This window comes from Tenrec ecaudatus, chromosome 1, assembly GCF_050624435.1.
Source record: "Tenrec ecaudatus isolate mTenEca1 chromosome 1, mTenEca1.hap1, whole genome shotgun sequence".
Classification (NCBI taxonomy): Eukaryota; Metazoa; Chordata; class Mammalia; order Afrosoricida; family Tenrecidae; genus Tenrec; species Tenrec ecaudatus.
The window spans coordinates 245,529,018-245,551,435 of NC_134530.1; the positions used below are offsets into that span (position 1 = coordinate 245,529,018).

The following is a 22,418-nucleotide window of genomic DNA, read 5'->3' on the forward strand; positions in this document are numbered from 1 at the left end:
TCCTCATTCACTCTGCTCCTTCATAGACAATGCGTGCTTCAGAAAGATGTACTCCTTAAGACCTCCCCTGTTGAGAAGATAATGGGGACAGTTATACGGACAGAGCTGCAGGCATTAGGGACAGTAGTAGGGCCTTGGGGAAAACTGTCTCTTGGTTACTCACTGCAAAATGATTGTCTGCTGTAAGCTAGGTGTGACTGCACTGGACTGCATTTACAATGGTGTGGTGGTGGTGTCTAAAGATTTCCCGCCCCCAAATACAGGAGGCTGCCAGAAAACTAGTATCTGATACCAGAAGAGCCTAATGCAAGAAAAAGAATGGTCTCTTTGAAAACCCTTCTAATGCACATGTGGTCACTTTTCCAATAATGTGCAGGCACTTTATTCTTTGACACCTGAGTGTAAGATACATACCTTGAACTCGGGGGCTCTAGGAGTGCAATCAGCCTGTTTAAAAAATATATAGCCAGGCTATTTATAGACAATTTTAAATGTCCTTTACTTCTCTGGATTTCATGCTGCCCACGAACCTTTTGTTTCCCATGTGGTATCCACAGTTCCATGATGGCAGAGACAGCAGGAGAAGCAGAAACAGCCATCCAAATGAGGTGGCATTTAAGAGAAGCCTGCCTGAGTAGAATGTAATGAGAACGGGCCTCCCCCAGCGGTGCTCTCTGGGCTCAGGATGGTGACCCCTTTTGCTAAGTGCGAACAGTTGTCTCTAGGAAAGGTTAGCGTGAGAAACATCTGCTGGGTGCGGAAGTGGAATTGTAATATAGTAAGGTTAAAAATGTTTGGAAGAAAGTGCTGAAATCATTCCTGCCATAAACTTTCCATATGTTGTCAGTGCACATAGAGGGTATATAACAGAGCTACAAAATCAAAACCAAATGTTTTCAAACAGAAGAAAAGCAATTATTGACTGGGGCTTGTAAGGTTGCTATGCAATGCATGTGTGTGCACATTTCTCAAACGCACAAAATAAAATGCCATTATACGGGTGGATTAAACCATAGTATGAAAGAAAACTAAGCAATTAGGGGCCTGCTGCCTTCCACTGATAACATGTTTGTACGTGAAAAGCAAAAACCGAAAAAAATATATATATATAACTTGTAGCTTTTTCTAAAGAAAATGGATCCATTTAAAATAAAACACAATGGGTAATTGTGTAAGCCTGAGGCCATTTTCATTTCAGAGAGCTGATCTTTTAAAGGTACAAAATGTAAAGGACTCTAAGTCTGAAGCCATGAATAGAATGTCTAAAATGTACCATTATCACGCAGGCCGCATTGCATCAAAGCCAGTAGCTTTCATGTTAGTTTGCATTTGGTGGAGGAGGAAATAGCCTGGGTGTGTTCTCTAATGTGAGCGTTACTGACCACTGGCGTTTACATTTGCACACCCACAGTCAGCAGGTTATGATTTATGTGTGTTTGTTACATTCAGAGTTATTAATAAAAGGTTACTCCATCTTAACTAGTATACGCTTTCCTGAATGAAAGTCCGCTCGAGTGACTAATATTGAATTTGTAATCTGTCGAGCTATGTCATTTTGCTTAGCTATGAAATTAATTGTTGGTGTAGCATAAGAATTTCATTTTTAAATAGGAATTTGGGAACTCAGACTTGAGTGGCAAGTTTAGTTATTGAAAATGTCTTGTTTCTCTTGTGTTTGAATAAGAGTGGACATGTGGTATTTAATTGACTCTAGAACCTCATTGTTGGGTTGCTAGCTATGTTAGTCTGGGTGAACTAGAGAAACAAATTCATAGAGACACTCATATGTGTGTAAGAAAGAGTTTTATACACAAGAGCAGTTGACAATTGAGGAAACATCCCAGCCCAGTCCAGATCAAGTCCGAAAGTCCAATATTAGCCCACATGTCTGATACCAATCTATAAAGTCCTGTTCAGACTCACAAAACACATGCAGTGACTCCGAATGCAGGACGATCACAGGCCAGTGGGTAGAAAGTCTTTGGATCCAGTGGCTCTGTAAGGATCTCAGCTCTGGCAGAGGTTTCTATGTGGCTGCTCCAGGTCCACGGTTCTGGCTGCATCAGGGTAGGTCCATGTGGCTTCTCCTCAGGGATGTCTCGCAGGAAGTCAGCCATGTGTCTTGTCAGTAGAGCATCTCCAAGGGAGTGAGTCCACAGAGAGAGAAAATGTCTCGCCTCCAAGGAGGAAATACCGGAATTCCCAGAATTCTCAGGAGAAGGCCATGCCCACACAGAGGCCTCATTGGCTATAGCCCAGTTTAGAGACTAGACTCCACCCCTTCACTCGGAATCCTCTCAAGTCCCAAATTGACACCATATTAGCTAGCTTTGTGACTTTGAACACATTACTTGGCCTGTGCCTGCTTCCGTGTGTCTTACACGGTGGTTGTGAGACTTCAGTGGGGTAATATAGCCTATGTAAAGCCCAGGAGCCGCAGTGCATTTGGTGAGGGGGAGACACTATTATTTATTTACTTTCATAATATTACTTTAAAAGAACAATAAGGAAAAACTGCCTGTGTCGTACTCCCTTAAAGTGTAAATGTGTCGTCGTGTTTAATTGTCCTGATTGCAGTTGTAATTTGATAATACATGTGAAGACACCCACAGGTGAAGTGAAGAGTGCAGAATATAGAATTCAGCGATCTATTCCAAGAGGCATACAGTAGCTTTTTCTAGACCGTCAGTTAGAGCAGCCGGCTTCATTTAGAACCGTTAGTGTAATTGTGAAGAAGTCACACAAATGGATGAGTAAGAAGCCTCTTTCAATGAGCCAGAAGTGGTCTCATAGCAGCAAAGGAACGAACGTTGGCGAGAATTGGAGCATCATGGCCCACAAGGAATGCGCCCTCCCCACCCCCCATTCTAAAAAGCCAAGAAACCTAAAGTTGGCCTAACACATTTTGAATTTTAGTAAAAGTTCGAATCTTTCAGTAGACTGTAGTGAAAGAGCAGGTGGGAAGGGTTTCCGAAAGAAAGGGGCTTTGGATAGTAGGATTGGTACCATGGGAGAGAGTTTCATAGACTAGGAAGAGACAAGTCCCTGGCTGGTACAAATCATGGATGATGCACTTCGCTGTAAGCATCACGGGAAAGGTCTGCCAACCTACCTTCGAAACGGCGGCCCTGGAACGCCCTGAGAAGGGCAGTGCTCCTCCGACACTTGGACTCGCCCTAAGCCAGCCTCTCACTGACTGGAGCCAACCGCACGGCCTGCAGAAGCAGAGCGATAACAGATCGAGCTAAAAAGTGCTATTTCTAGGTACAGCAATAAACAACGCAGACACGAATCTCTACGCTCAGGGACCTCACAGTGTAATGTGTATGTGTGTTCATTCTATTTTTGTAGTTTCTGTGTATCATTGCTGTTTTCAGGGCCATATAGAATGTAAGCAAATGCATGTTTCCCTGCAGGGATGCTGGGCGAGAAGAGAAGGACGAAAGGAAGGTTAAACACCTGCATGAAAACAAACAACAACAACACAACAAATAGTGGTCAAGTCCACTCTGACTCAGGCGACCCCATGTGTGTCAGAGTTGAACTGTGGCCCTGAGGATTTTGGGGCCTCATCTTTCAAAAGTAGACCAGGCCTTTCTTCTGAGGGGCCCCTGAGTGGATGCAAGCCTCAACCTTTTGGTTAACAGCCAGTCCTCTGGCCCACCCAGGGACTCCAGCTACCTGTACCAGGTCATAAATGATGAGGATCCAACAAGTTCTCTTAGGAATGAACACACTTTGTGTCGCTTCTAAACGGCCTTTGTGATTTTTCTTTGCTCTGTAGTTACGCGGCCCTGATAGCCGACTGGCCTGTGGTGGTCTTGGGCCTGTGCACCGTGTTTATTGTGGTCTGCGCCTTGGTCGGAGTATTAGTTCCAGAGCTTCCCGACTTCTCTGACCCACTGCTGGTAAGAAGGATTCTGCCAGTACAATTTGCTTCTCTCCCATCGTTAGTCCAGATCGTCTGAAAAAAGAACCCTTTTTGTTCCATGTACCCCATTTCTGTTTCAGACTTTTCCACACGTCAGTCAGCTGACAGCTCTCCTACACTTGCCACCATGTGTTTTACTGTAATCGCAGGTTCACAAGGGTTAAGGAACAGGTTTGCTGTCAAAAATCTTCAAGTTTTCCTTCTGGAGTCCCATGTTTAAGCTAAAAAGATGCAGACTGAATACTATGGAAGCAGTTTTATACTTTCTTTAAGACAGTGTGTATTTTCCCCAAAGGAAAGTAAAGCAGTGTTCGTATTTTTAGCAGATAGCGAGCAGAGTTCGTGTTAGGCAATGTGAGCCTTCGGAAGTAGAGTACTGAGGGAAATCCTGCATCTGCATCTAGTACAATAAATGACACCCTTTGTCAGAGCACTCCGACATACGTAATTTAGTTCGACCATATTTTTGCTGCATAAAATTAATTGTTTGCAAGACACTTAGGGATGGAGTGGAAAGATAAGCTGCGGGTAGGCTTTCCTCCATCCGCGTGGACAGGCGGTCATGCTCATCTCATCGTGGTTTCGTGCTTCTCAGGAGTGGCTGTGAGCAGTGTCTGTGTGTTTGGTTGAAAGCCATGGATCACTTTGACAACCCTTTTCCAAACTATAATTGGGACTGCACTTCCCCTGACATGACCGCTTTAACGGGAATGTGTCATGTTTTGCTGTAGGGTTTTGAGCCCAGAGGGACCACAATAGGTCAAAGACTGGTCACATGGAATAACATGGTGAAAAATACCGGATACAAAGCAACACTGGCAAATTATCCTTTTAAATATGCAGATGAACAAGCCAAAAGGTAAGTTTTAAAATGTAGGCAATGCATTGTTTAATGAATTCCACCCTTAAAAATGTAAAATAAAAAATTGCGACTGAATTTATTTAAGTTGGCTTTTTTTTAACCTTTTATTTCTGTTAGAATATGAAGGTTCGATTTTCTTTGTCAACAGTGAGAAAGTTAGTTGCTTATATTAAAGGCTTCAAAAAGAAGGGAAATGGAATTAAAAGAGAATGGACATTTCCCACAATTTCTTTGAAATCCCCCCACCCCACCCCGCATACAATCCAAGGAACCTTGACAGCACTGTTGAGTAGGTGTTGGGCTGCGAACCTCAAGGTCAATAGTTCAAACCCACCAACTATTCCTTGGGAGAAATTTCAGGCTGTCAGCCCCCATGAAGATTTACAACCTTGGTGGAACTGACTTTCATATTAATTACTAAATAGGTCCAGGCTTTCAGGATATATTGTTACACGTATATTTATAAGTCTTAAAATCGCCAGAGGCTTATTGTAGATTAATTTTTTGGTGTATTTCAGCCATCGGGACGATAGATGGTCAGATGACCATTACGAAAGAGAAAAAAGAGAAGTGGACTGGAACTTCCACAAAGACAGCTTTTTCTGCGACATTCCAAGTGAGTGGCACCGTGTATGGGGAAACCATCCCTCTGCAATTACCCAGACTTCAAGATTGCACATGGCTATGCTCCGGCCCCGTGTTTCCCAAAGTGGGGTGTCTGGAAGGGCTGGGGTGGCACCTGCAAAGGCAGATGCCGATAGTTTGTCCTGGATTATGGACCATATGAGAGAGTGCTGAGAATGGTTTTTTAAGGGTGGTAGGTGAAATAAAGTTAGGCACCTATGGTCTAAACTGGAGTATGTGGCCCATATTCACACAGCTTCACCATTTCTCTTGTGCTCGAAGAGATTTCAGCGTAATTGTTCTTCATTTGACTAAATCAATCAACTGCTAATATGCGTTTACTTCCTTATAAAATCAATAAGCGATGATGGAGTTACATTTATCTCTAAGGAAGATATAAATTTAATAAAATTCTTTACTGTTCCCAAGTTTTCAAGTTATTTTTAAAACTCTTTGTATGGTCTACTTTAAAGATACCCTAGTTAAGTCTTAAGTCCATTTTTATCTGCACCCTGAAATAATGCATATTACCCAAAAGAGTAATTTAAAGTGTAGATTCATTCAAAAAAGCATATTCCCGCCTCAGCAGTAGGCATCAGAGATAAAGAGATGGGCAAAAACCAAGTCCAGGGGTCCCGAGCTTGAATTCTGCAGAGGCCTGGCACAGAATACGAATGAGTGTAGCTGACTAGTCGTAAAAATAGTGACTGAGGCCGTGCTGAAATGAGGGCCAAGGTTGCAAGAACACCTCAGAGACCATGAGTCCAGACCGAGGTCTCTAATGCAGGCAACAGATTCACTGTGCGAGCAAACCCAAGTGCAGCTGCCAGCAGAGAAGGAGATCTTGACCGAGAGGAAAACCTGTGAAAGGTCGAACCTTTGTAAGGCAGAACCTTGTGAGGGAAGGAATAGAGAGGAGAGAAGTGGCGAGACTGTACACTGTCAACACCAGGAAACTTGGAAGACCTAGAAATCTAGAGCAATCCCATGAAGACTTCACCGTCTCTGAGACAGGAGTGGCCAAGTGACACCAATGGTTAACTGCTGGTCTAGCCAGGTGTCTTGGATGCCCTGCCCGGTGATCTTCGGAAAGGCCACAGCCTGGGGATCGCTATGGGGCAGTCCTCCGCAGCACACGTGGAGCCACCACGCGGTGACGCCAACTCTATAGCCACTAGCAGGTGGTGCTGGTCAGGTGCCATCGAGTCGGTCCGACTCAGCGCGACCTGACGACGTACAACACAACGAAACACCACCCAGTCCTGCGCCATCCGCACACCAGTTAAGTCATTAACTAGTTTGCTTCTAGTGCCGAGGAGCACAGAGTTGTGACTAATGACATTTTCTAATTAACTGACTATTAAAATAGTCGCCTTGCTTCCTCTTTTCTTGTTGGAAATCCTCCTTCAGAGTGTATTTTATTAGATTACTAGCGGCCTAGAAGACCTGATTGGATCTTTGATGTCTCTAGGTGTTGCTCAGCCTCTTCTCTTAAAATACAGGGAAAACCTATGAGAGCCAACAGAATGTGCCAGGTTGGCCTTGTTTGTCCAGGTCACACAGTGTTTTGCCTATGACAGGGCAGCCTTACTACTTTTCTGATGCTTGCTATTCAGGTCCAGAAAACGAAACTCCATGTCATTGAGGCTATGACGACTCATAGCGAGCGGCCCTCTAGGACAGAGTAGAACCACCCCTGCGGGTGTCTGAGGCTGTAACTCTGTGGGAATAGGAAGTCTCATCTTGCTCCCATGGCCGAAGCTTATAAGTGGTTCCATTTCCAGGACTTGTGTAAGTCCGTTTTGTCAAAAGTGAAATACTTCAATTTTTCATTATCAGCATCTTTATAAACCAATCTATTTGTCTTTGAGGGTTGCCATGACAATAGCACGTCAACCAAGTGCAACATCCTACATCACATATATTACTAACAAGATCTACCCAAAAATGACAGTTCTCAGTGCATTTCATTCTAACTCAAAGAGATTGTAAGTTGGGACTTAGCTGTAGCGGAATCGACTTTGTGTCTTCCTGCTCTGGTAAGTTTCTTCTTTACGTAGCTAGGGTCCGGCTTTCGCAGGTTTGACTGTATCGGGAAAGTTGAGTTCTGATTCATTGCAAGCTTTGGCTATTGATTTCTCTCAGTCTTGCTATGTTATTGCTTGCCAAACGCCCTGTAGTTAATTTCTAAACTAGAAAGAACATTGTCAAATCCATCAAATAAAGTCCTGTTTCTATTTCAGTCATCAACACCTTTTGTCTCCTAAGCAATAAGTTCTTCCTTGACTAAAGCCGGGACTGGCTCCATGCACATGAAATGATGCCATTTCCGCATTGCTGATTTTACCTTCTAGAACCAATCACATCCTGACTGTGAACCAATCACATCCTGATTGTGAACGAAACCTCGTGGAATAAGGCTTTAATCATGCATTCATTACCACCAGTAGGCATTTTAGATTGTGTAAAATGAATCTATATTGTTTTTCTTTGTTCATATTGTCTTTTTTAATGACCGAGGAGACAAATAATATTTATTGAGCATCTGTGTTTTATTCTCTCTCTCTAACTCTCAAAACTATTCGAGGTAGGTGCTGCTGTCGCCATTTTTAATCATGACCTCTGGTGCTCAGAGAAGTTGGTGCCTGAGGTCACACACTGTAAACAGGAGGGCTTGGTGACACCCAGGTGTGGCTCCTACAGCCATGCTCTGTCCAGTATTCCTCAGTAATACGGTTTTCTATTAAGCCGATTTTCAAACTTGTTCTAGTTTTTCGAGAACTAGTTTTCTAGTTCTCCACCAGAATGGGAGGTTTGCGTCTGTCTGCTGCGGGCAGCGTTCTCTGCTTAGTGCTTTGGAATCCATCGCCTGGCTGTCGTCTTTCCTCTCTGGCTAGCTGCCAATGAGAACTTCCTGGTCATCCATTATTGATGTTCCCTAATGACTCATTCTCTGTGGTTTCTTAAAAATACCATTATGATATATTAGGAAATTAAGAAGACGCTGAACTGATTTCCTACCGAAAGTTCCTTAAGGATTCTTCTTCCTAATTATAGACAGATCAGAAGTCGACTTCGTTTGTAAACGTTACAATTCCAAGATACAGTGAGTACAGAAGGACTTTGAGCTAGGTAATAGCATTAGTCTTTTTTTTTTTTTTTTTGCATTTTCTCTTGGATTTCATCAACAAATGGATTTTCCTCTGCTAAAGAATTGTCCATGTGATTTTTCCATTTGAATTGCTTTTAAATGTTGAGTCTAATGGAATAAATGAATAATTCATAAATCTTTGTCCTTTCGTTTTCTCTATCACCAGGTGATCGATATTCCAGAGTGGTATTTACGTCAGCTAGAGGGGACACATTATGGAATTTACCTGCAATCAAATCCATGTGCAATATAGATCATTCAAAGGTATGTAAATAAAGCTGAAATCTCCTTTTAATATAAATCAGCTTAAATTATTAAGGTTCCTTTTACTGCTAAACCTGGCATCTATTCCGACCCAGTCCTAAAACAGTTTACCTGCTGAGGTGGCAACACCAGCAGACCAGCCCTGCATTCTTTCCGATTCCAGGATCAAAGTCTTTTTGCTTCCCCACCCTTCAAATGTGCTAACTTCTTTATAACGAACCTTTTTTATTATTGCGAAGCGTAGTTCTGTTCAGAAAAATTAAAAGCTCGGGCTTTTCCTCATTCTCTTATTTTATTTTCTGATTTTCTTTTCTTCCCCAGTCCCCACCCAGCTCTAGCATATACTCTCACTCTTTCTGTAGCTCTCACACACTCCCTTTTTTCCCCTCTTGACAAAAGGAATAACTAATCCAGTATAATTGTTCCCTGTATTTCCCCCAGAGGCACTTGTCAGCATCTTCATTATGTAGCTAAATACCTGACTTTCAGGCTACCCAGAGGTCACTAGGGCTCCTGACCTCACAGGAAAATGTTGGGCCCTGACTAGGGAAGGGGACATCAAAGGGCTTTGAAACACATCCATGTAAATAGCTCACGGAATCCAACCCAGATTACCTTGATGTCTCATTGCTTCAGAAGACCAGAAAGATGTAAGGAGACTATGACTTCCTCCCTAAGCCTTCTCTGAAGCCCAATAATTCTAAAGTTCACCTCTGGGCTTGGGAGAAGTGTCAATTCCATGTTTCCAGGCAAAGTAGAAGCTACTATCTCATTGAACTGATGGACCTGGCCAAGCACAGTAACCAGGCTGAAAAGGAGCTCTTTGTATTCCTAGCATAAGTCTACAAGGGAAAGTCACTGCTTAGTCAAAAATTGAGTAACGGGTCCATGCTAAGAGCCAGCCTGACAAGCCCATGCAGTCACCTGATCTCTCAACAAGGTGCTCAGTGGATTTTTGCGTCAGGCTCTCTACTTTGGCACTTCAGACCTGCCCCAGCAGCCTGCCCCATCGCCTGCCTACCTCCGGATTGGATACCTTCTGCGGCCTGTGAACCGGGAAGCTACCATATTCTTGTGGACCTGGGACTTGCGTCAGAACAGCTCTGCAGCCATGGGTAAAATTCCAACAACCTGTTCTCAGAACCGGTCCTTTCTGGGGAATCCACAAAAGAAATATGATGGACCAAATTTCGCAGAAGGAAAAACCTGACCGCAACTCCAAAGTCCAAGTGCAACGTGCATCTGCCCTCCCTTAAAGGAGGACCAGCTGTATATACCAGAAACCTGTCACAAAAATCACCTCTCCCCCTGGCGATGAGGTCCGATACAGGCAGGGGGAGGAGATGCTGAGGAAGCCTCAGCAGATATGTGCCCTCAAGAGGCTGCAGAAGCTCCAGGCCAGAAGCAGTGAGGAGTTGATGTTACCTACTCTGGAATTCACAGATCTATTGAAATCAACTGCACAGGCATTTTCAGAGGAATCCCTGGGCAATGTTGATGATACAGGATCATGCACTCAGCCCTCCCCCACCAGTGAGAACTCATCAAATATCCTGCAGATTATCCCCGCGGTAGAGCTGTATCATCCCCTCATCCAAGGACAAGAGATCACCTGTGCTGATATCAAGAGACAGACTCAGGAAGTGTTGAAAGCAAGGAAGAAATTGGTCGAGGCCATCCGGGCAGAGCAGCTGGCGACTGAGGCAGAGAAAAGAAGGGGGATGCCCTGAGACCTGCAGGGAAAACAGAATGGAAGTGCTGGAGAGCCAGACTTATGCAGCCCTGAGAGTCTTCACCAACCAACAGCCCCCAAGGCCCGCTGGCACGTCTCCTTAAAACCAACCCTGCCTTCTTGTGCTCAGCTCTGCTGCCCTGTGTTACACCCACACTGTTGTCCATTAAACCCCTTTCAGCAGCAAAAAAAAATAACCCCAAAAAAACAAGGTGCTCAGTGGAGTAGTCGGGACAAAAGATTCTTAGGGATCCTCTTTATCAGTAGTCTCATTGTGCTGCTGCATGAATGAATGCAGAATACATAGAGCATGCCCTCACAAATCATGTGCATATCCATATGAAACACGTAAGATGCTAATGCCGGAGGGAGGGATAGTCGCGTGTGTCAATTGTGTGAAAGTATGGTGCTCTGAGAGCCAAATGGCTGCCCAGGTCGCCTCGTGAGTTCCTCCCTGATCTCCTGGCTCTGCTCAGTTCTGTTCCGCATTCCGCCAGCCGCAGTGAAACAGACTCTCCTCCACCAAGCTTCACCCTTCCTCCAGGGATGTGAGCGACCCCACCACCCCAGCACCACAGTCTCTCTAGAGGCATTGCACTGCAGCATGGAATAAGTTTCTTCTTAATTTTGTTTTTAGAGCTAGCAGTTTATCTGTTGAGTACATTTTAGGCTCTGAAGATACTCAAAGACTCAAGAGCCAATAAGCTACTGTGCCATTATATCTATCTATCTGTGTGTGTGTGTGTGTGTGTGTGTGTGTGTGTGTAAACTTGTATGACAATGGGGACCCTAAGTCCACTTCAGTTTACTTTTCCTCCTTTTGTAGACACTCAGAACAATATTTAGATCTGAGGAGTAAGGAATCTAGAAGGTTTTTTTTTTCCCCCAAGAAGTAATTCTGTTCTATTTATGTACTTATTTATTTTCCAGGTTAAACCCTTGGGGTTTTTTTGTCACCTCTCCCTTCCACCCCATGGCTTTATAACTGTGATTTCTCTACTATGTATGTATTAGGTGATCTGTATGTATTAGATGATAAAAATCAGCATATTAGGGTACCTTACCAAAAGGTGTCCAAAGATAAATAAGTTAAACGAATTATAGAAATGGGAAAGTAAGAAAGACAAGGATCAGACTTAGCAAACCTAACATGTATGCCCCACAATCGCTCTGTCCATATGCCGGTGGTAAGCTGCAAACATGCCTCTAAGCTCCCCAGCAGCCAGAAGGGAAAAATAAAAGGAGTTCCCAGTCAATTTCAAGGACCATAGAAATCAGTAACACGTTGACTTCTAGAATAAATCCAGCTTTCCCGCATACTGAAACTGGACCGTTGGCCGCCACTGCCCTGAAAGACACTCATGGGGAAGCAGTGGCTCCTTGAAGGCACGCTACTGAACTTCTGCGGATTAGTGAAACACACCTCCAGTTGTCAGCGGAACAATATGACTTGATGCGTTTGTAAAGTTGAGATTTATCTAAAGGCATACTTGTATACTGCTTGCCTGCATAATTCTTGCTACTGGGCTCAGGATAAGATTCGGACAATTAAGAGTTTAAATCTGTCAGTCCTGGCAGGAACATGGCAAGCATACTTTCTAGTCACCAACGAAGACCATAATTAAACGAAGGGGCTTCAAAAACGTCTTAGGAAAAAACCAGTTTCTCTTTTTGTTTCATTTGTCCACGAGCATTTTGAAGTTCCTCCATATGCTTTGGCAAGAAGGTCATCTTGTGGTCCCCTCATGAGTATTTGACAACCGAGCCTTATGTTTGGTTATACATTTCCCTAACAGGTAAAGAAAATGGTAACCAAGACCCCAAAGTTTACCTCAAAGAGCATGCTTATAATTTTAGCATGAAAAATTGAGCACTATTAAAAAAATTCAAGCATCTTTATTTTCTAATTTCAAACTCCACTGTGAACTCATAAAATCAATCTTTTCATGAAGATAATTTATGCATCTAGTATCTTGAAGTAAACATAAACATTTTGACTAGCAGCTTAAGTTTCCAGTTATCACCGTACCATTTAAAATTTCTCAGCTGTATACCCTTGAAATACTTTGGTTTGTTATGGTGGTCTGAGCAGGCTCTGTCCTTAGAATATTTGGCAGTCTTGCCCTCTCCTCCACCCCCGCCGCCCCACGCTCAAATGCTCGTCACTGTACTTAAAGCCCTTGATTATTAACAACTATCAAGTTGATGGGTCAAACACAAAATGATACAGAGCAGAACTTAATTGCTGAGGAGCCAACTCCAGACGTGTCTGGCAATCAGTGTAAACAGCTCAGTGGGACCAGATGCTTTGCTTGTCGCCTGTGTGTGCTTCTAGCACATTTAGTTCAATCTCTAGGTTCCATTTATAAATCACATGCCACTTTTTAACGCGGACAAGCATTTGTCTCCAAAGTGCGTAGTATCTATTTCTGATCCTGTTAACCTCCTCCTCATGGAAATGTTGTTTTCTTAGATTCTCCCAAATGGTGTTTCAGTTGCTTCTCCTGGGTTTCTTAATTATTTCATCTTGCCTTTCAGTTTCCTAGGGCACAGACAGTCATTGCCAACAGGGCCCCGCATGGAATCTGTAAGTGTGAGGAGGGTGCATGTGAGGCTTGCTAAAGAGAGCAGGGCTTGGGGGCAGCATACCTGGAGTAGCCCAAAGGGTGGCCGATCTCGCAGCCACCCCCCGCCGGAGACCTTTTAACCATGGCTCTGTTTTCACTTTGTAGCCGTCCGGGAATCTTTGTCAAAGGACTGTGAAATTTTGTTCCCGAGACCTTGTTTACTATGGCAACTCGTGTGTACAGCCAGAAGCCCCACGCAGCTGACAGAACCCCAGAAACTTATTTTTAAGCCTGCTTTGCAAAGGGCTATGGGGCCCTTGTTTTGTTTGTTTGTTGTTTTCCTTGGCGAAGCTCTGCGTAGTCTGTTAAAATGCTGATACATGGGGAAAGAGAGGCCAGCATATGGAGCCTAGTGATGGCGGTTTAATTTTCCTCCTTTTTTCTCTTCCTGGAGCCCTGGTGGCATAGTGCTTGTGAGTTGGGTTGCTAGCCACATAGTCAGCAGTTCGAAACCACCTTGTACTCTGTGTGAGAAAGCCAGGCTTTCCCTGTAAAGAACTATAGTTTGGAAACCCACCGGGGTAGCTCTACCCTGTCCTGTAGGGTTGCTATCAGTCAGCATTGTCTCATTATCAGTAAGTTTTTTGTTTTATTTTTTTTTATTCTCAGTGTTTAAGAAAACCTCTCCAGTTTAGCCAGTAGTTTTAGAAGCCAAGTATCATTACAGACAGGATTTGTTTCCCCTTTTCTCTCTCTTCTCTTCCTTTACCCCCTATTTTAAGTCAACTCCACCCTTGCTACTATCTAACAAGGGGCGTGCGCAAAGACATAACATAAGCAAAACGATTCCCTACATGTCCACTTGGTGAATAACTAGAATTAGAAGGGCTGATCTTCCTCATGAGAATTATAAGAAATTGCTCTCAGTTACTGTTTTGATTTTTGTAAACCTCAAAGATTTTGAAATGATTCCCTTTTCCAAAAATATAGCAAAAATATACAGCTGCTTTTAACGCGAAGCTATATCTGCCTGCCAGTCTCTCTAAACCCACAATCTGTGCCTCTTTGCTTAACTTCTTGATTACAAGAGCTCTTTGGTGTCACTTGTCCACTGCACTGAAAGATGTTGCCACTCCTTCCCAGGGACCCTTAGGCCTTTATACATAAAACAGAGTTATAATTATATTCTTGTCTGATGTCCCCTGCCACAGAGACCACCTTAGGGAAGTGTAAGTGCCCAGCAAACACTTTTTCTTTAGGATGGATGGGGGGGGGGGGGGCATATGGCCCTATTTCCTGAAAGCCTGGACAGTCTCCTTTGCTCCATTCTTTAGCTTCAGGTTAACAGAAGGGAAACAATCAAATCAGAATTATGCAGTCACAATGTTATTTCCGTTTCCTTCTTACCCTGGAAGGGTCCTGCAAGGAGTCCTGGTGGGCAGCAGTTAAGCACTTGGGCTGAACCAGGGAGAAAAGACCTGGCTGCCTGGCCCTGTCCACATTACAGCCTAGAAAACCCTAGGGGACAGTTCTACCCCACACACAATGGCATAAACAACAGCATAGAGTCCTTTAAGACTGTCTTTCCAAAGCTTGTATATCAACCAGGATCACTTTGAATTTGAGGGTTAGCTGTCTGGTGACTTACTAACATCTATTGTTGATCGCAGCCAGTCGTCCGTGTATATCATGCCCATTGTTTTAATCTTAGGTCTAATATACCCATTAAAAAAAAAAAACCTGCTCTTATTTGAGGTCATTCAAGGACAAAATCCTGTGTGTGCTTTCCAGTTTTAGCTGGCAACCGTATCTCCCTATCTTTGGCAGCTTTTTTTTTAATCAGCAACTGTCAATTCCTTCTAGCTAAAAAGCAGGCTTCATCGTGGCTAGTGGACATGGGTCATTATCATCTATCTGAAAACTCTCAGGCACTGGGGTGTGTTACCTTTCTTTCAATTCCCGGTGCCCCCCTAGGGGATTGCATGTTTATTTCTTTGCAGGGTAAAACTGGTTATCGGCCATGAAAACCAAAGAGATGCTACCCCAGGGCTTCCCGTTACTTATTGGGCAGTTCATGTTTCCCAAGTTAATATACGTGAAGGTTTTTACCTGGAAACAATCAAATATGAGTGATCCTGGTGTATGAAAGGCCAAGTAATCATCACTCTTAAAAAAAGCTGCAGAAACATTTAAGCTCCTATGTTAAAGTGAAAGTTATTTTCGTGATTTGAATAATAGTCCTGTTTGCTTCTTTTTCTTTAACCCAAATAAAAATTTTTTTAAGAAACAAAGAAAATGTATCATTAGGAATTTTTCCGAATATTTGCCCAAGTAGAGGCTGAAATGATGAATTCCCACATGGAGCTCACCAAACTTAAGTAGTTCTCGGCACATAGCCGCTCTTGTTTCAGCTACACCCTCGTCCCACAGAAATAGTCCTAAAAAGGGCTCTTGAGCTCTGTTGGCACCATGGTGATAAGCACTTGCCTGATAACTGAAGGGCTAGCTGTTTGAGCCCCGCAGTGGCCCCCCACTGAGAGAAAAATCCTGGCACTCTGTGTCCCTATAGCCTGTATCCTAGGAAACACTGTCATAGAGGGTCGCACTGAAGCAGCACCAGCTGGACACCAAACAACTACACGGAACTATAACTAGGACTCCTGACTGTCTCACCCCCGCCTTTGCTGAGCGAGTTTGCATTTCTACCCCAGGTGTACTGCATCAGAATCTCTTCTTCAAAATGCAGGTTCTGTGTCAATGTGTTTGGGGTGAAGAGGCAAATGGTCAGCAGGGAGTCAGACTGGAATGAACGAGGTAAAGCCCTGATGAAAACTGGGTTCTGCGAGGAGTGCGACTTCCGGAGATGAGTGGTGCCGACGTCTCTGCAGCAGCACCGCTGGAAACAGCAGCCTCGACAGAGATAGGGCTGCTCTTCATTCTGCCAGGAAACAATGACCACACTTCCCTTGACGCCTGGGAGCCTCTCCCCTGCCTCAGCCGTGGATAAGCCGAGGCGAGGTGAGGTGGGAAGACTAGAGGCGTCTTTCCCGCTGGTACTTCCAAAGCGAACATTCTAGGAAGGCTCAAGAGGAAGGACAGGACTCTTGTTTTCACCCTCAGGAAACGGGCTCGTTCATCTAATCTGCAGTGTTTTAGGGCAACGAAACTGTGCAGGCTTCACCGTAATCTAGTACTGCCATTAATGAGATGACTTTTCAATCTTCGCATAAAAACAGCACTAAGAAGAAAAGTCTTCTTAGGAACGTTGTGTTCAGTGAAACCCTTCCCACGTGAAGCCCAGAATTAGCACATTTGTTCCCATCTAGCAATCCTCCCTTGACCCAAAGAGAAGATTCCCTAAAGCATTTTAGCCAACTGAGTAAACGTTTAAAGATGGGAAAGAAGATTATGTTCCTACTAAATATTACCTGAATGGCATCTCTCTGTTTGAACAATCACACATATATTTTCATTTCGAAAACTGTCAATTTCCCCCTTATAGATCAGGAAACAATCTTACTCCAAATCTCACACGCAGCTTTGGCAGCAGCATCTTGGACATCACCAAAGTCGCTTTTTTAAGTCACCTGACCAGTTTGCCAGTTTGCTAAGCTACATCGTTTTTGCTTCCCGCCAAGTTCATCAAAGTACTTTTATCACCGAATTGTTCATGCCAGTAACACACACTTTAAGCCAAGCCAACTTTCAGCAAATGGTTCATGTGTCCACTGGATGATTTTTCAGTCCTCTAGCCGACCCCAGGCACTTCACAACCTATTCACTGTATTGCTTTTCCAAGTGCTTTATTTAGAAAGTCTTGTCTGTGTGGTAGATGTTAATTTGGTCTCCTGACGTGAACATTGATTAGGGAACCTGGAAGAGCTCCTGGTGTTTGGGGGAGGGGGGGTTGGGGATGGCACAGCGGGATCTCACCTTGTATTCAAATGCATACTTAGCATATGAGGAGGGTGACTTAACTTTGCCCGTCACTCAAGACCACCCTAACCCTGGCCTTTCTGGAAACCCAATTTTCACCTGCAGCCCCTCTGGTGTCTGTCCCTACAGATCAGATCCCACCCCCAGTTTGGCGATCTCTGCCAGAGAACCACTGCCGCCTCCTGCTGCCCCAGCTGGACGCTGGGCAACTACATCGCCATTCTGCACAACAGGTCGTCCTGTCAGAACATCGTCGAGCGAGACGTGGCTCACACCTTGAAGCTGCTCCGGACCTGTGCCAAACACTACCAGAATGGGACGCTGGGGCCAGACTGCTGGGACACGACGGCCAGGAGGAAGGACCAGCTCAAGTGCACCAGCGTGCCCCGGAAGTGCACCAAGTACAACGCCGTGTACCAGATCCTCCACTACTTGGTGGACAAGGACTTCATGGCCCCCAAGACGGCCAGCGACGCCGCGCCAGCTTTGAGGTACAGCATGCTCTTCTCGCCCACAGAGAAAGGGGAGAGCATGATGAACATCTACTTGGACAACTTCGAGAACTGGAACTCCTCTGACGGCGTCACCACCATCACCGGCATTGAGTTTGGTATCAAGCACAGCTTGTTCCAAGATTACCTGCTGATGGATACCGTGTATCCCGCCATAGCCATTGTGATTGTCCTTTTTGTCATGTGTGTTTACACCAAGTCCATGTTCATCACCCTGATGACCATGTTTGCCATCATCAGCTCCTTGATCGTGTCCTATTTCCTCTATCGGGTGGTGTTTAACTTTGAGTTCTTCCCCTTCATGAACCTCACCGCGCTCATCATCTTGGTGGGGATTGGCGCCGACGACGCGTTTGTCCTGTGCGATGTCTGGAACTGCACCAAATCTGACAAGCCTCACGCCGACACGGCGGAGACCGTGCGCATCACCTTGCAGCATGCCGCCCTCTCCATGTTTGTCACCAGCTTCACCACTGCGGCGGCCTTTTATGCCAACTACGTCAGCAACATCACGGCCATCCGATGCTTTGGGGTGTACGCGGGCACGGCCATCTTGGTGAATTACGTGCTGATGGTCACGTGGCTGCCGGCCGTGGTGGTGCTGCACGAGCGCTATCTCCTCCACATGTTCAGCTGCTCCAAGAAGCCCCAGCAGCAGCTGTACGACGCCAAGAGCTGCTGGACGGCGGCCTGTCAGAAGTGCCACCGGGTCGTCTTTGCCGTTTCCGAAGCGTCGCGGATCTTCTTTGAGAAAGTCCTGCCGTGCATTGTCATTAAGTTCCGCTACCTGTGGCTCTTCTGGTTCCTGGCCCTGACCGTGGGCGGGGCCTACGTTGTGTGCGTGAACCCAAAGATGAAGCTGCCCTCCCTGGAGCTCTCGGAGTTCCAGGTCTTCCGGCCGTCTCACCCTTTCGAGCGCTACCACGCCGAGTACAAAAAGCTCTTCATGTTTGAGCGCGTTCGCCACGGAGAGGAGCTCCACATGCCCATCACGGTGATCTGGGGCGTGGCCCCCGAGGACAACGGCGACCCCCTGGACCCCAAGAGCAAAGGCCGGCTGGCCCTAGACAGCACTTTTAACATGGCCAGCCCGGCCGCCCAGGTCTGGATTCTGCGCTTCTGTCAGAAACTGAGAAACCAGACGTTCTTCTACCAGACGGACGAGCAGGACTTCACGAGCTGCTTCATCGAGACCTTCAAGCAGTGGATGGAAAACCAAGACTACGACGAGCCGGCCCTGTACCCCGGCTGCAGCCACTGGAGCTTTCCCTACCAGCAGGAGGTTTTCGAGCTGTGCATCAAGAGAGCCATCATGGAGCTCGAGCGGAGCACCGGCTACCACCTGGACAGCAAAACCCCGGGGCCGCGCTTCGACGTCAACGACACCATCCGGGCCGTCGTGCTGGAGTTCCAGAGCACCTACCTCTTCACCCTGGCCCACGAGAAGATGCACCAGTTCTACAGGGAGGTCGACGCGTGGATTGCCGACGAGCTGCGCGCCGCGCCCGAGGGCCTCAGCAACGGCTGGTTCGTCAGCAACCTCGAGTTCTATGACCTCCAGGACAGCCTCTCGGACGGCACCCTCGTGGCCATGGGGCTCTCGGTGGCCGTGGCGTTCAGCGTGATGCTGCTGACCACTTGGAACATCATCATAAGCCTCTACGCCATCCTGTCGATCGCCGGCACCATCTTTGTCACCGTCGGCTCGCTTGTCCTGCTGGGCTGGGAGCTCAACGTCCTGGAGTCCGTCACCATTTCTGTGGCCGTCGGCTTGTCCGTGGACTTCACTGTCCACTACGGCGTGGCCTACCGCCTGGCTCCGGACCCCGACCGCGAAGGGAAGGTCATCTTCTCCCTGAGCCGCATGGGCTCGGCGATTGCCATGGCCGCCCTGACCACCTTCGTGGCGGGGGCCATGATGATGCCCTCCACCGTGCTGGCCTACACCCAGCTGGGCACCTTCATGATGCTGATCATGTGCATCAGCTGGGCCTTCGCCACCTTCTTTTTCCAGTGTCTGTGCCGGTGCCTTGGGCCACAGGGGACCTGTGGCCAGATTCCGTTACCTCGGAAACTCCAGTGCAGTGCCTTTTCCCATGCCTTGTCCGCCAGCCCCGGTGACAAGGACCAAAGCAAAGCGCAGGCCATGAATGCGTACCATCTAGATCCCAGGGGCCAAAATGCTGAAGGGGAGCGTGAGTTTTATGAATTAGAACCTCTGGCATCGTCCCACAGCTGTAACGCTTCTGAGAAGACCGTTTACGAAGAGACCCACGCCTGCTCCGAATTCTTCAGCAGCCCGGCCAAGAATCGCGAGAGGCCTGCACGTGCGGCTGCGTACGGCAGCGAGCCCAGCCCGAGCAGCCCGGGCGAGGCTGGCGCCAGCTTGTTACAGCCGCCCTGTGAGCAGCGCGCCCTGTGCCAGCTCCTCTCCCTGAATCAGGGATGTGGCTGCCCCAACACCTACCAACATTTGAAGCACGGCCCGCATTCCTGCCAGCAGGTGGGTGACTGCTTGTGCCACCAGTGTGGCCCTTCCGCCGCCGGTAGCTTTGCCCAGATCCAGGGCAGCATGGCCCCACTGACGGCTGCGCACCACGGCCCCGATGGCTTCGGGCACCCTACCCCCCACATCCACCACTGCCCCTGCCTGCAGGGAGCGGGGAAGCCACCTGGGCTGCAGAATTCACTGCCGAAGAGTTTTTTCTTGTACCCAGTGCAGCACCTTCAGACCCCAGAAAACCCCGGGAGGAGCGGCGGACCCAGTCCTCAGAGCGAGGCAGAGCAGCTTCCAAAGATGGCCAAGCCGTCGGCCTTTTCCTGCCGAAACACTAGCGCTTTAACGAAAGCCTATGGTGACACCGCCGACACTTGCCAACAGGGACTCTGTCCAAACAGAGACGCCGGGACTTCAGAGGGCAGCAGAGAGACTGAAAGCACGGATTCTGACCTCGAGCAGCAGAGCGACAAGGCGGAGGGAAAGGTGGACTTGAACTCGCCACGGGCTGATCCCACTGTGAACTCAGACCCTCCCACTCAGAGGGAGCCAGAATTGCTGTTTAGCCATTTCGTGGGGGAGGCTGGTTATGTGGCCTGCCCTGACAATCCACACGGCTGTGGCCGAATCGTGAGAGTGAAGTGCAATTCCATGGACTGCCAGATGCCAAACCTAGATGCCAACGTGCCTGCTGTGTTAACACACACGGAACTTTCTGGGGAAAGCCTGTTAATAAAAACGCTTTAATAAAAACTAGTATTAAACCCATAACCAGTGCCTCAGTCTTTTGAAATGGGTGAAATCCAGATCTTTAGGGCATGAACCCCCCCCCCCCCAAACAGCCATATTTATATATAAAAAATCCTGTCCTATACTTGTTAAAATTATGGAATGTAGAGCAAACTTTAATGAACCAACTGGTAAATCTAATGAGGAATGTTGATTACTATTGAAGTTTTTTTTAAGTGTAATTGTTATATATGCTTATAGCTAGTTTGGAAAAAATAAAACAAGCAAACCCTCGCACTCTCCTCCCACATCAGTGAGGCGATTTAGAGCTTGCTTCGACAGGTTGCCATTCGGCCTGTTCACCTCGGGCCCCACTGCGGGGCCTTTGGTTGGCAGCAGTGGGGACTGCTGGTAGCGCAACCTAAGTATCAGGAATCGGCCTAGTTTAAATAGAGCCACTTCGGTTCGAATTCAACCATCAACAACTAAACCATGTTAAGTTTGCCCGTGTTGGGAAAGGCCTTACAGAAAATCTAGTTGCCAGGCATTTTAATCGTGCGTTCCTCTTGTTAGTTGTCTCTCCAGGAAGCCAGTGATGCAGTGACACCCAATGGGTGTCTTTGGCCAGTTTGCCGGTACTGACATTTGTGCTCCGGGGTGACGCTCGCCAACCTGGGAATCCTGGGCATCATCCTGTGCCACAGAAGCACACGTATGGATCAACGGAAGTGTTCCAAACTACCTAGGAGGCTACCATGCACATTGGCAACGATGGACCTCAATCCGATGGCCTGAGTCCCGCGAAGCTTTCGGTGGGGGGACTTGTTCTGTGAGAAGAGTTTTGCCTCCACCTCTACCCCCAAGGGGACAAGCTCAGGCGGCTGCCCTCTCCTGCCTGGGAGAGCTAAACGGCGTTTCTAGACATGTAAGGGTGATTTAATTGTGCAGCTGACACCTGGAAGCCAAGCTAAGCCTTTGGGCAGCATCTTAAGTGCACGTGTGGTATCTGGTGTTCGGTCAGCCTGCAGTAATTGAGCTGTTGCAGCTGAACATAGTGCTCTTTACTGAAGTGGTGGTAACCATTTTCTAAGAGCAGTTTTCCCAGTTGGAACTGCGCATTGTTCTAGGGCCTGAGCAAGCCACGGAGAGTTGAACCCAGTCCACCAAACCACATTTCTGTGCAGTGACTGTGCAGCTTTTGCTCACAGGCCGCTGTGGCAAGTAGCTCACAGACCTGAGAAGGAAACCCATTGTCCTCTAATCTTCCTACCAGTTGGTTCTCAGGTCTGTTTGCTGAAACGTAAACAAGCAGTTCTGATCTTTCTTCCACATGGCCGCCCTGAGGCAACCTGAAAAAGTCCTGCGTTCTCCCTCTGCTAGCTGTGTTCTTCCGTCTGGACAGACCAATGGAAGGATTATGGTCTCTGGGTTTGTTTGTTGAACTCCCTCGCCGAGTGTGAATCCCCAAACAGGCTCTCACATACAGCCAGGGAGCCCACTTAGAGAAGAGAATAACTTTGGGCTCAAGTCGTACAGCGATGCTTACCCGGCTAAAAGAGCCAGCTGCTCCTTGGAGTCGCTCCCAGCTCGCGGTGACGGCATAGACAGCAGTC

General features: G+C 46.8%; 1 protein-coding gene across 8 annotated transcripts in view; it reads left to right on the top strand.

Annotated features, from left to right (window-relative positions):
• DISP1 (dispatched RND transporter family member 1) overlaps positions 1-20,847 on the top strand; it is a 222,089-nt gene extending 201,242 nt beyond the window's left edge. For all 8 annotated transcript variants that reach the window (XM_075530549.1, XM_075530583.1, XM_075530576.1 and 5 more), the window contains 5 exons: positions 3,785-3,908; positions 4,663-4,790; positions 5,312-5,409; positions 8,735-8,832; positions 17,197-20,847. In XM_075530549.1, coding sequence (XP_075386664.1) covers positions 3,785-3,908; positions 4,663-4,790; positions 5,312-5,409; positions 8,735-8,832; positions 17,197-20,823 — 4,075 coding nt within the window. In that variant the 3' untranslated portion in view covers positions 20,824-20,847. The remainder of the gene's footprint in view (positions 1-3,784; positions 3,909-4,662; positions 4,791-5,311; positions 5,410-8,734; positions 8,833-17,196) is intronic.
• The last annotated feature ends 1,571 nt before the right edge of the window (positions 20,848-22,418 follow it).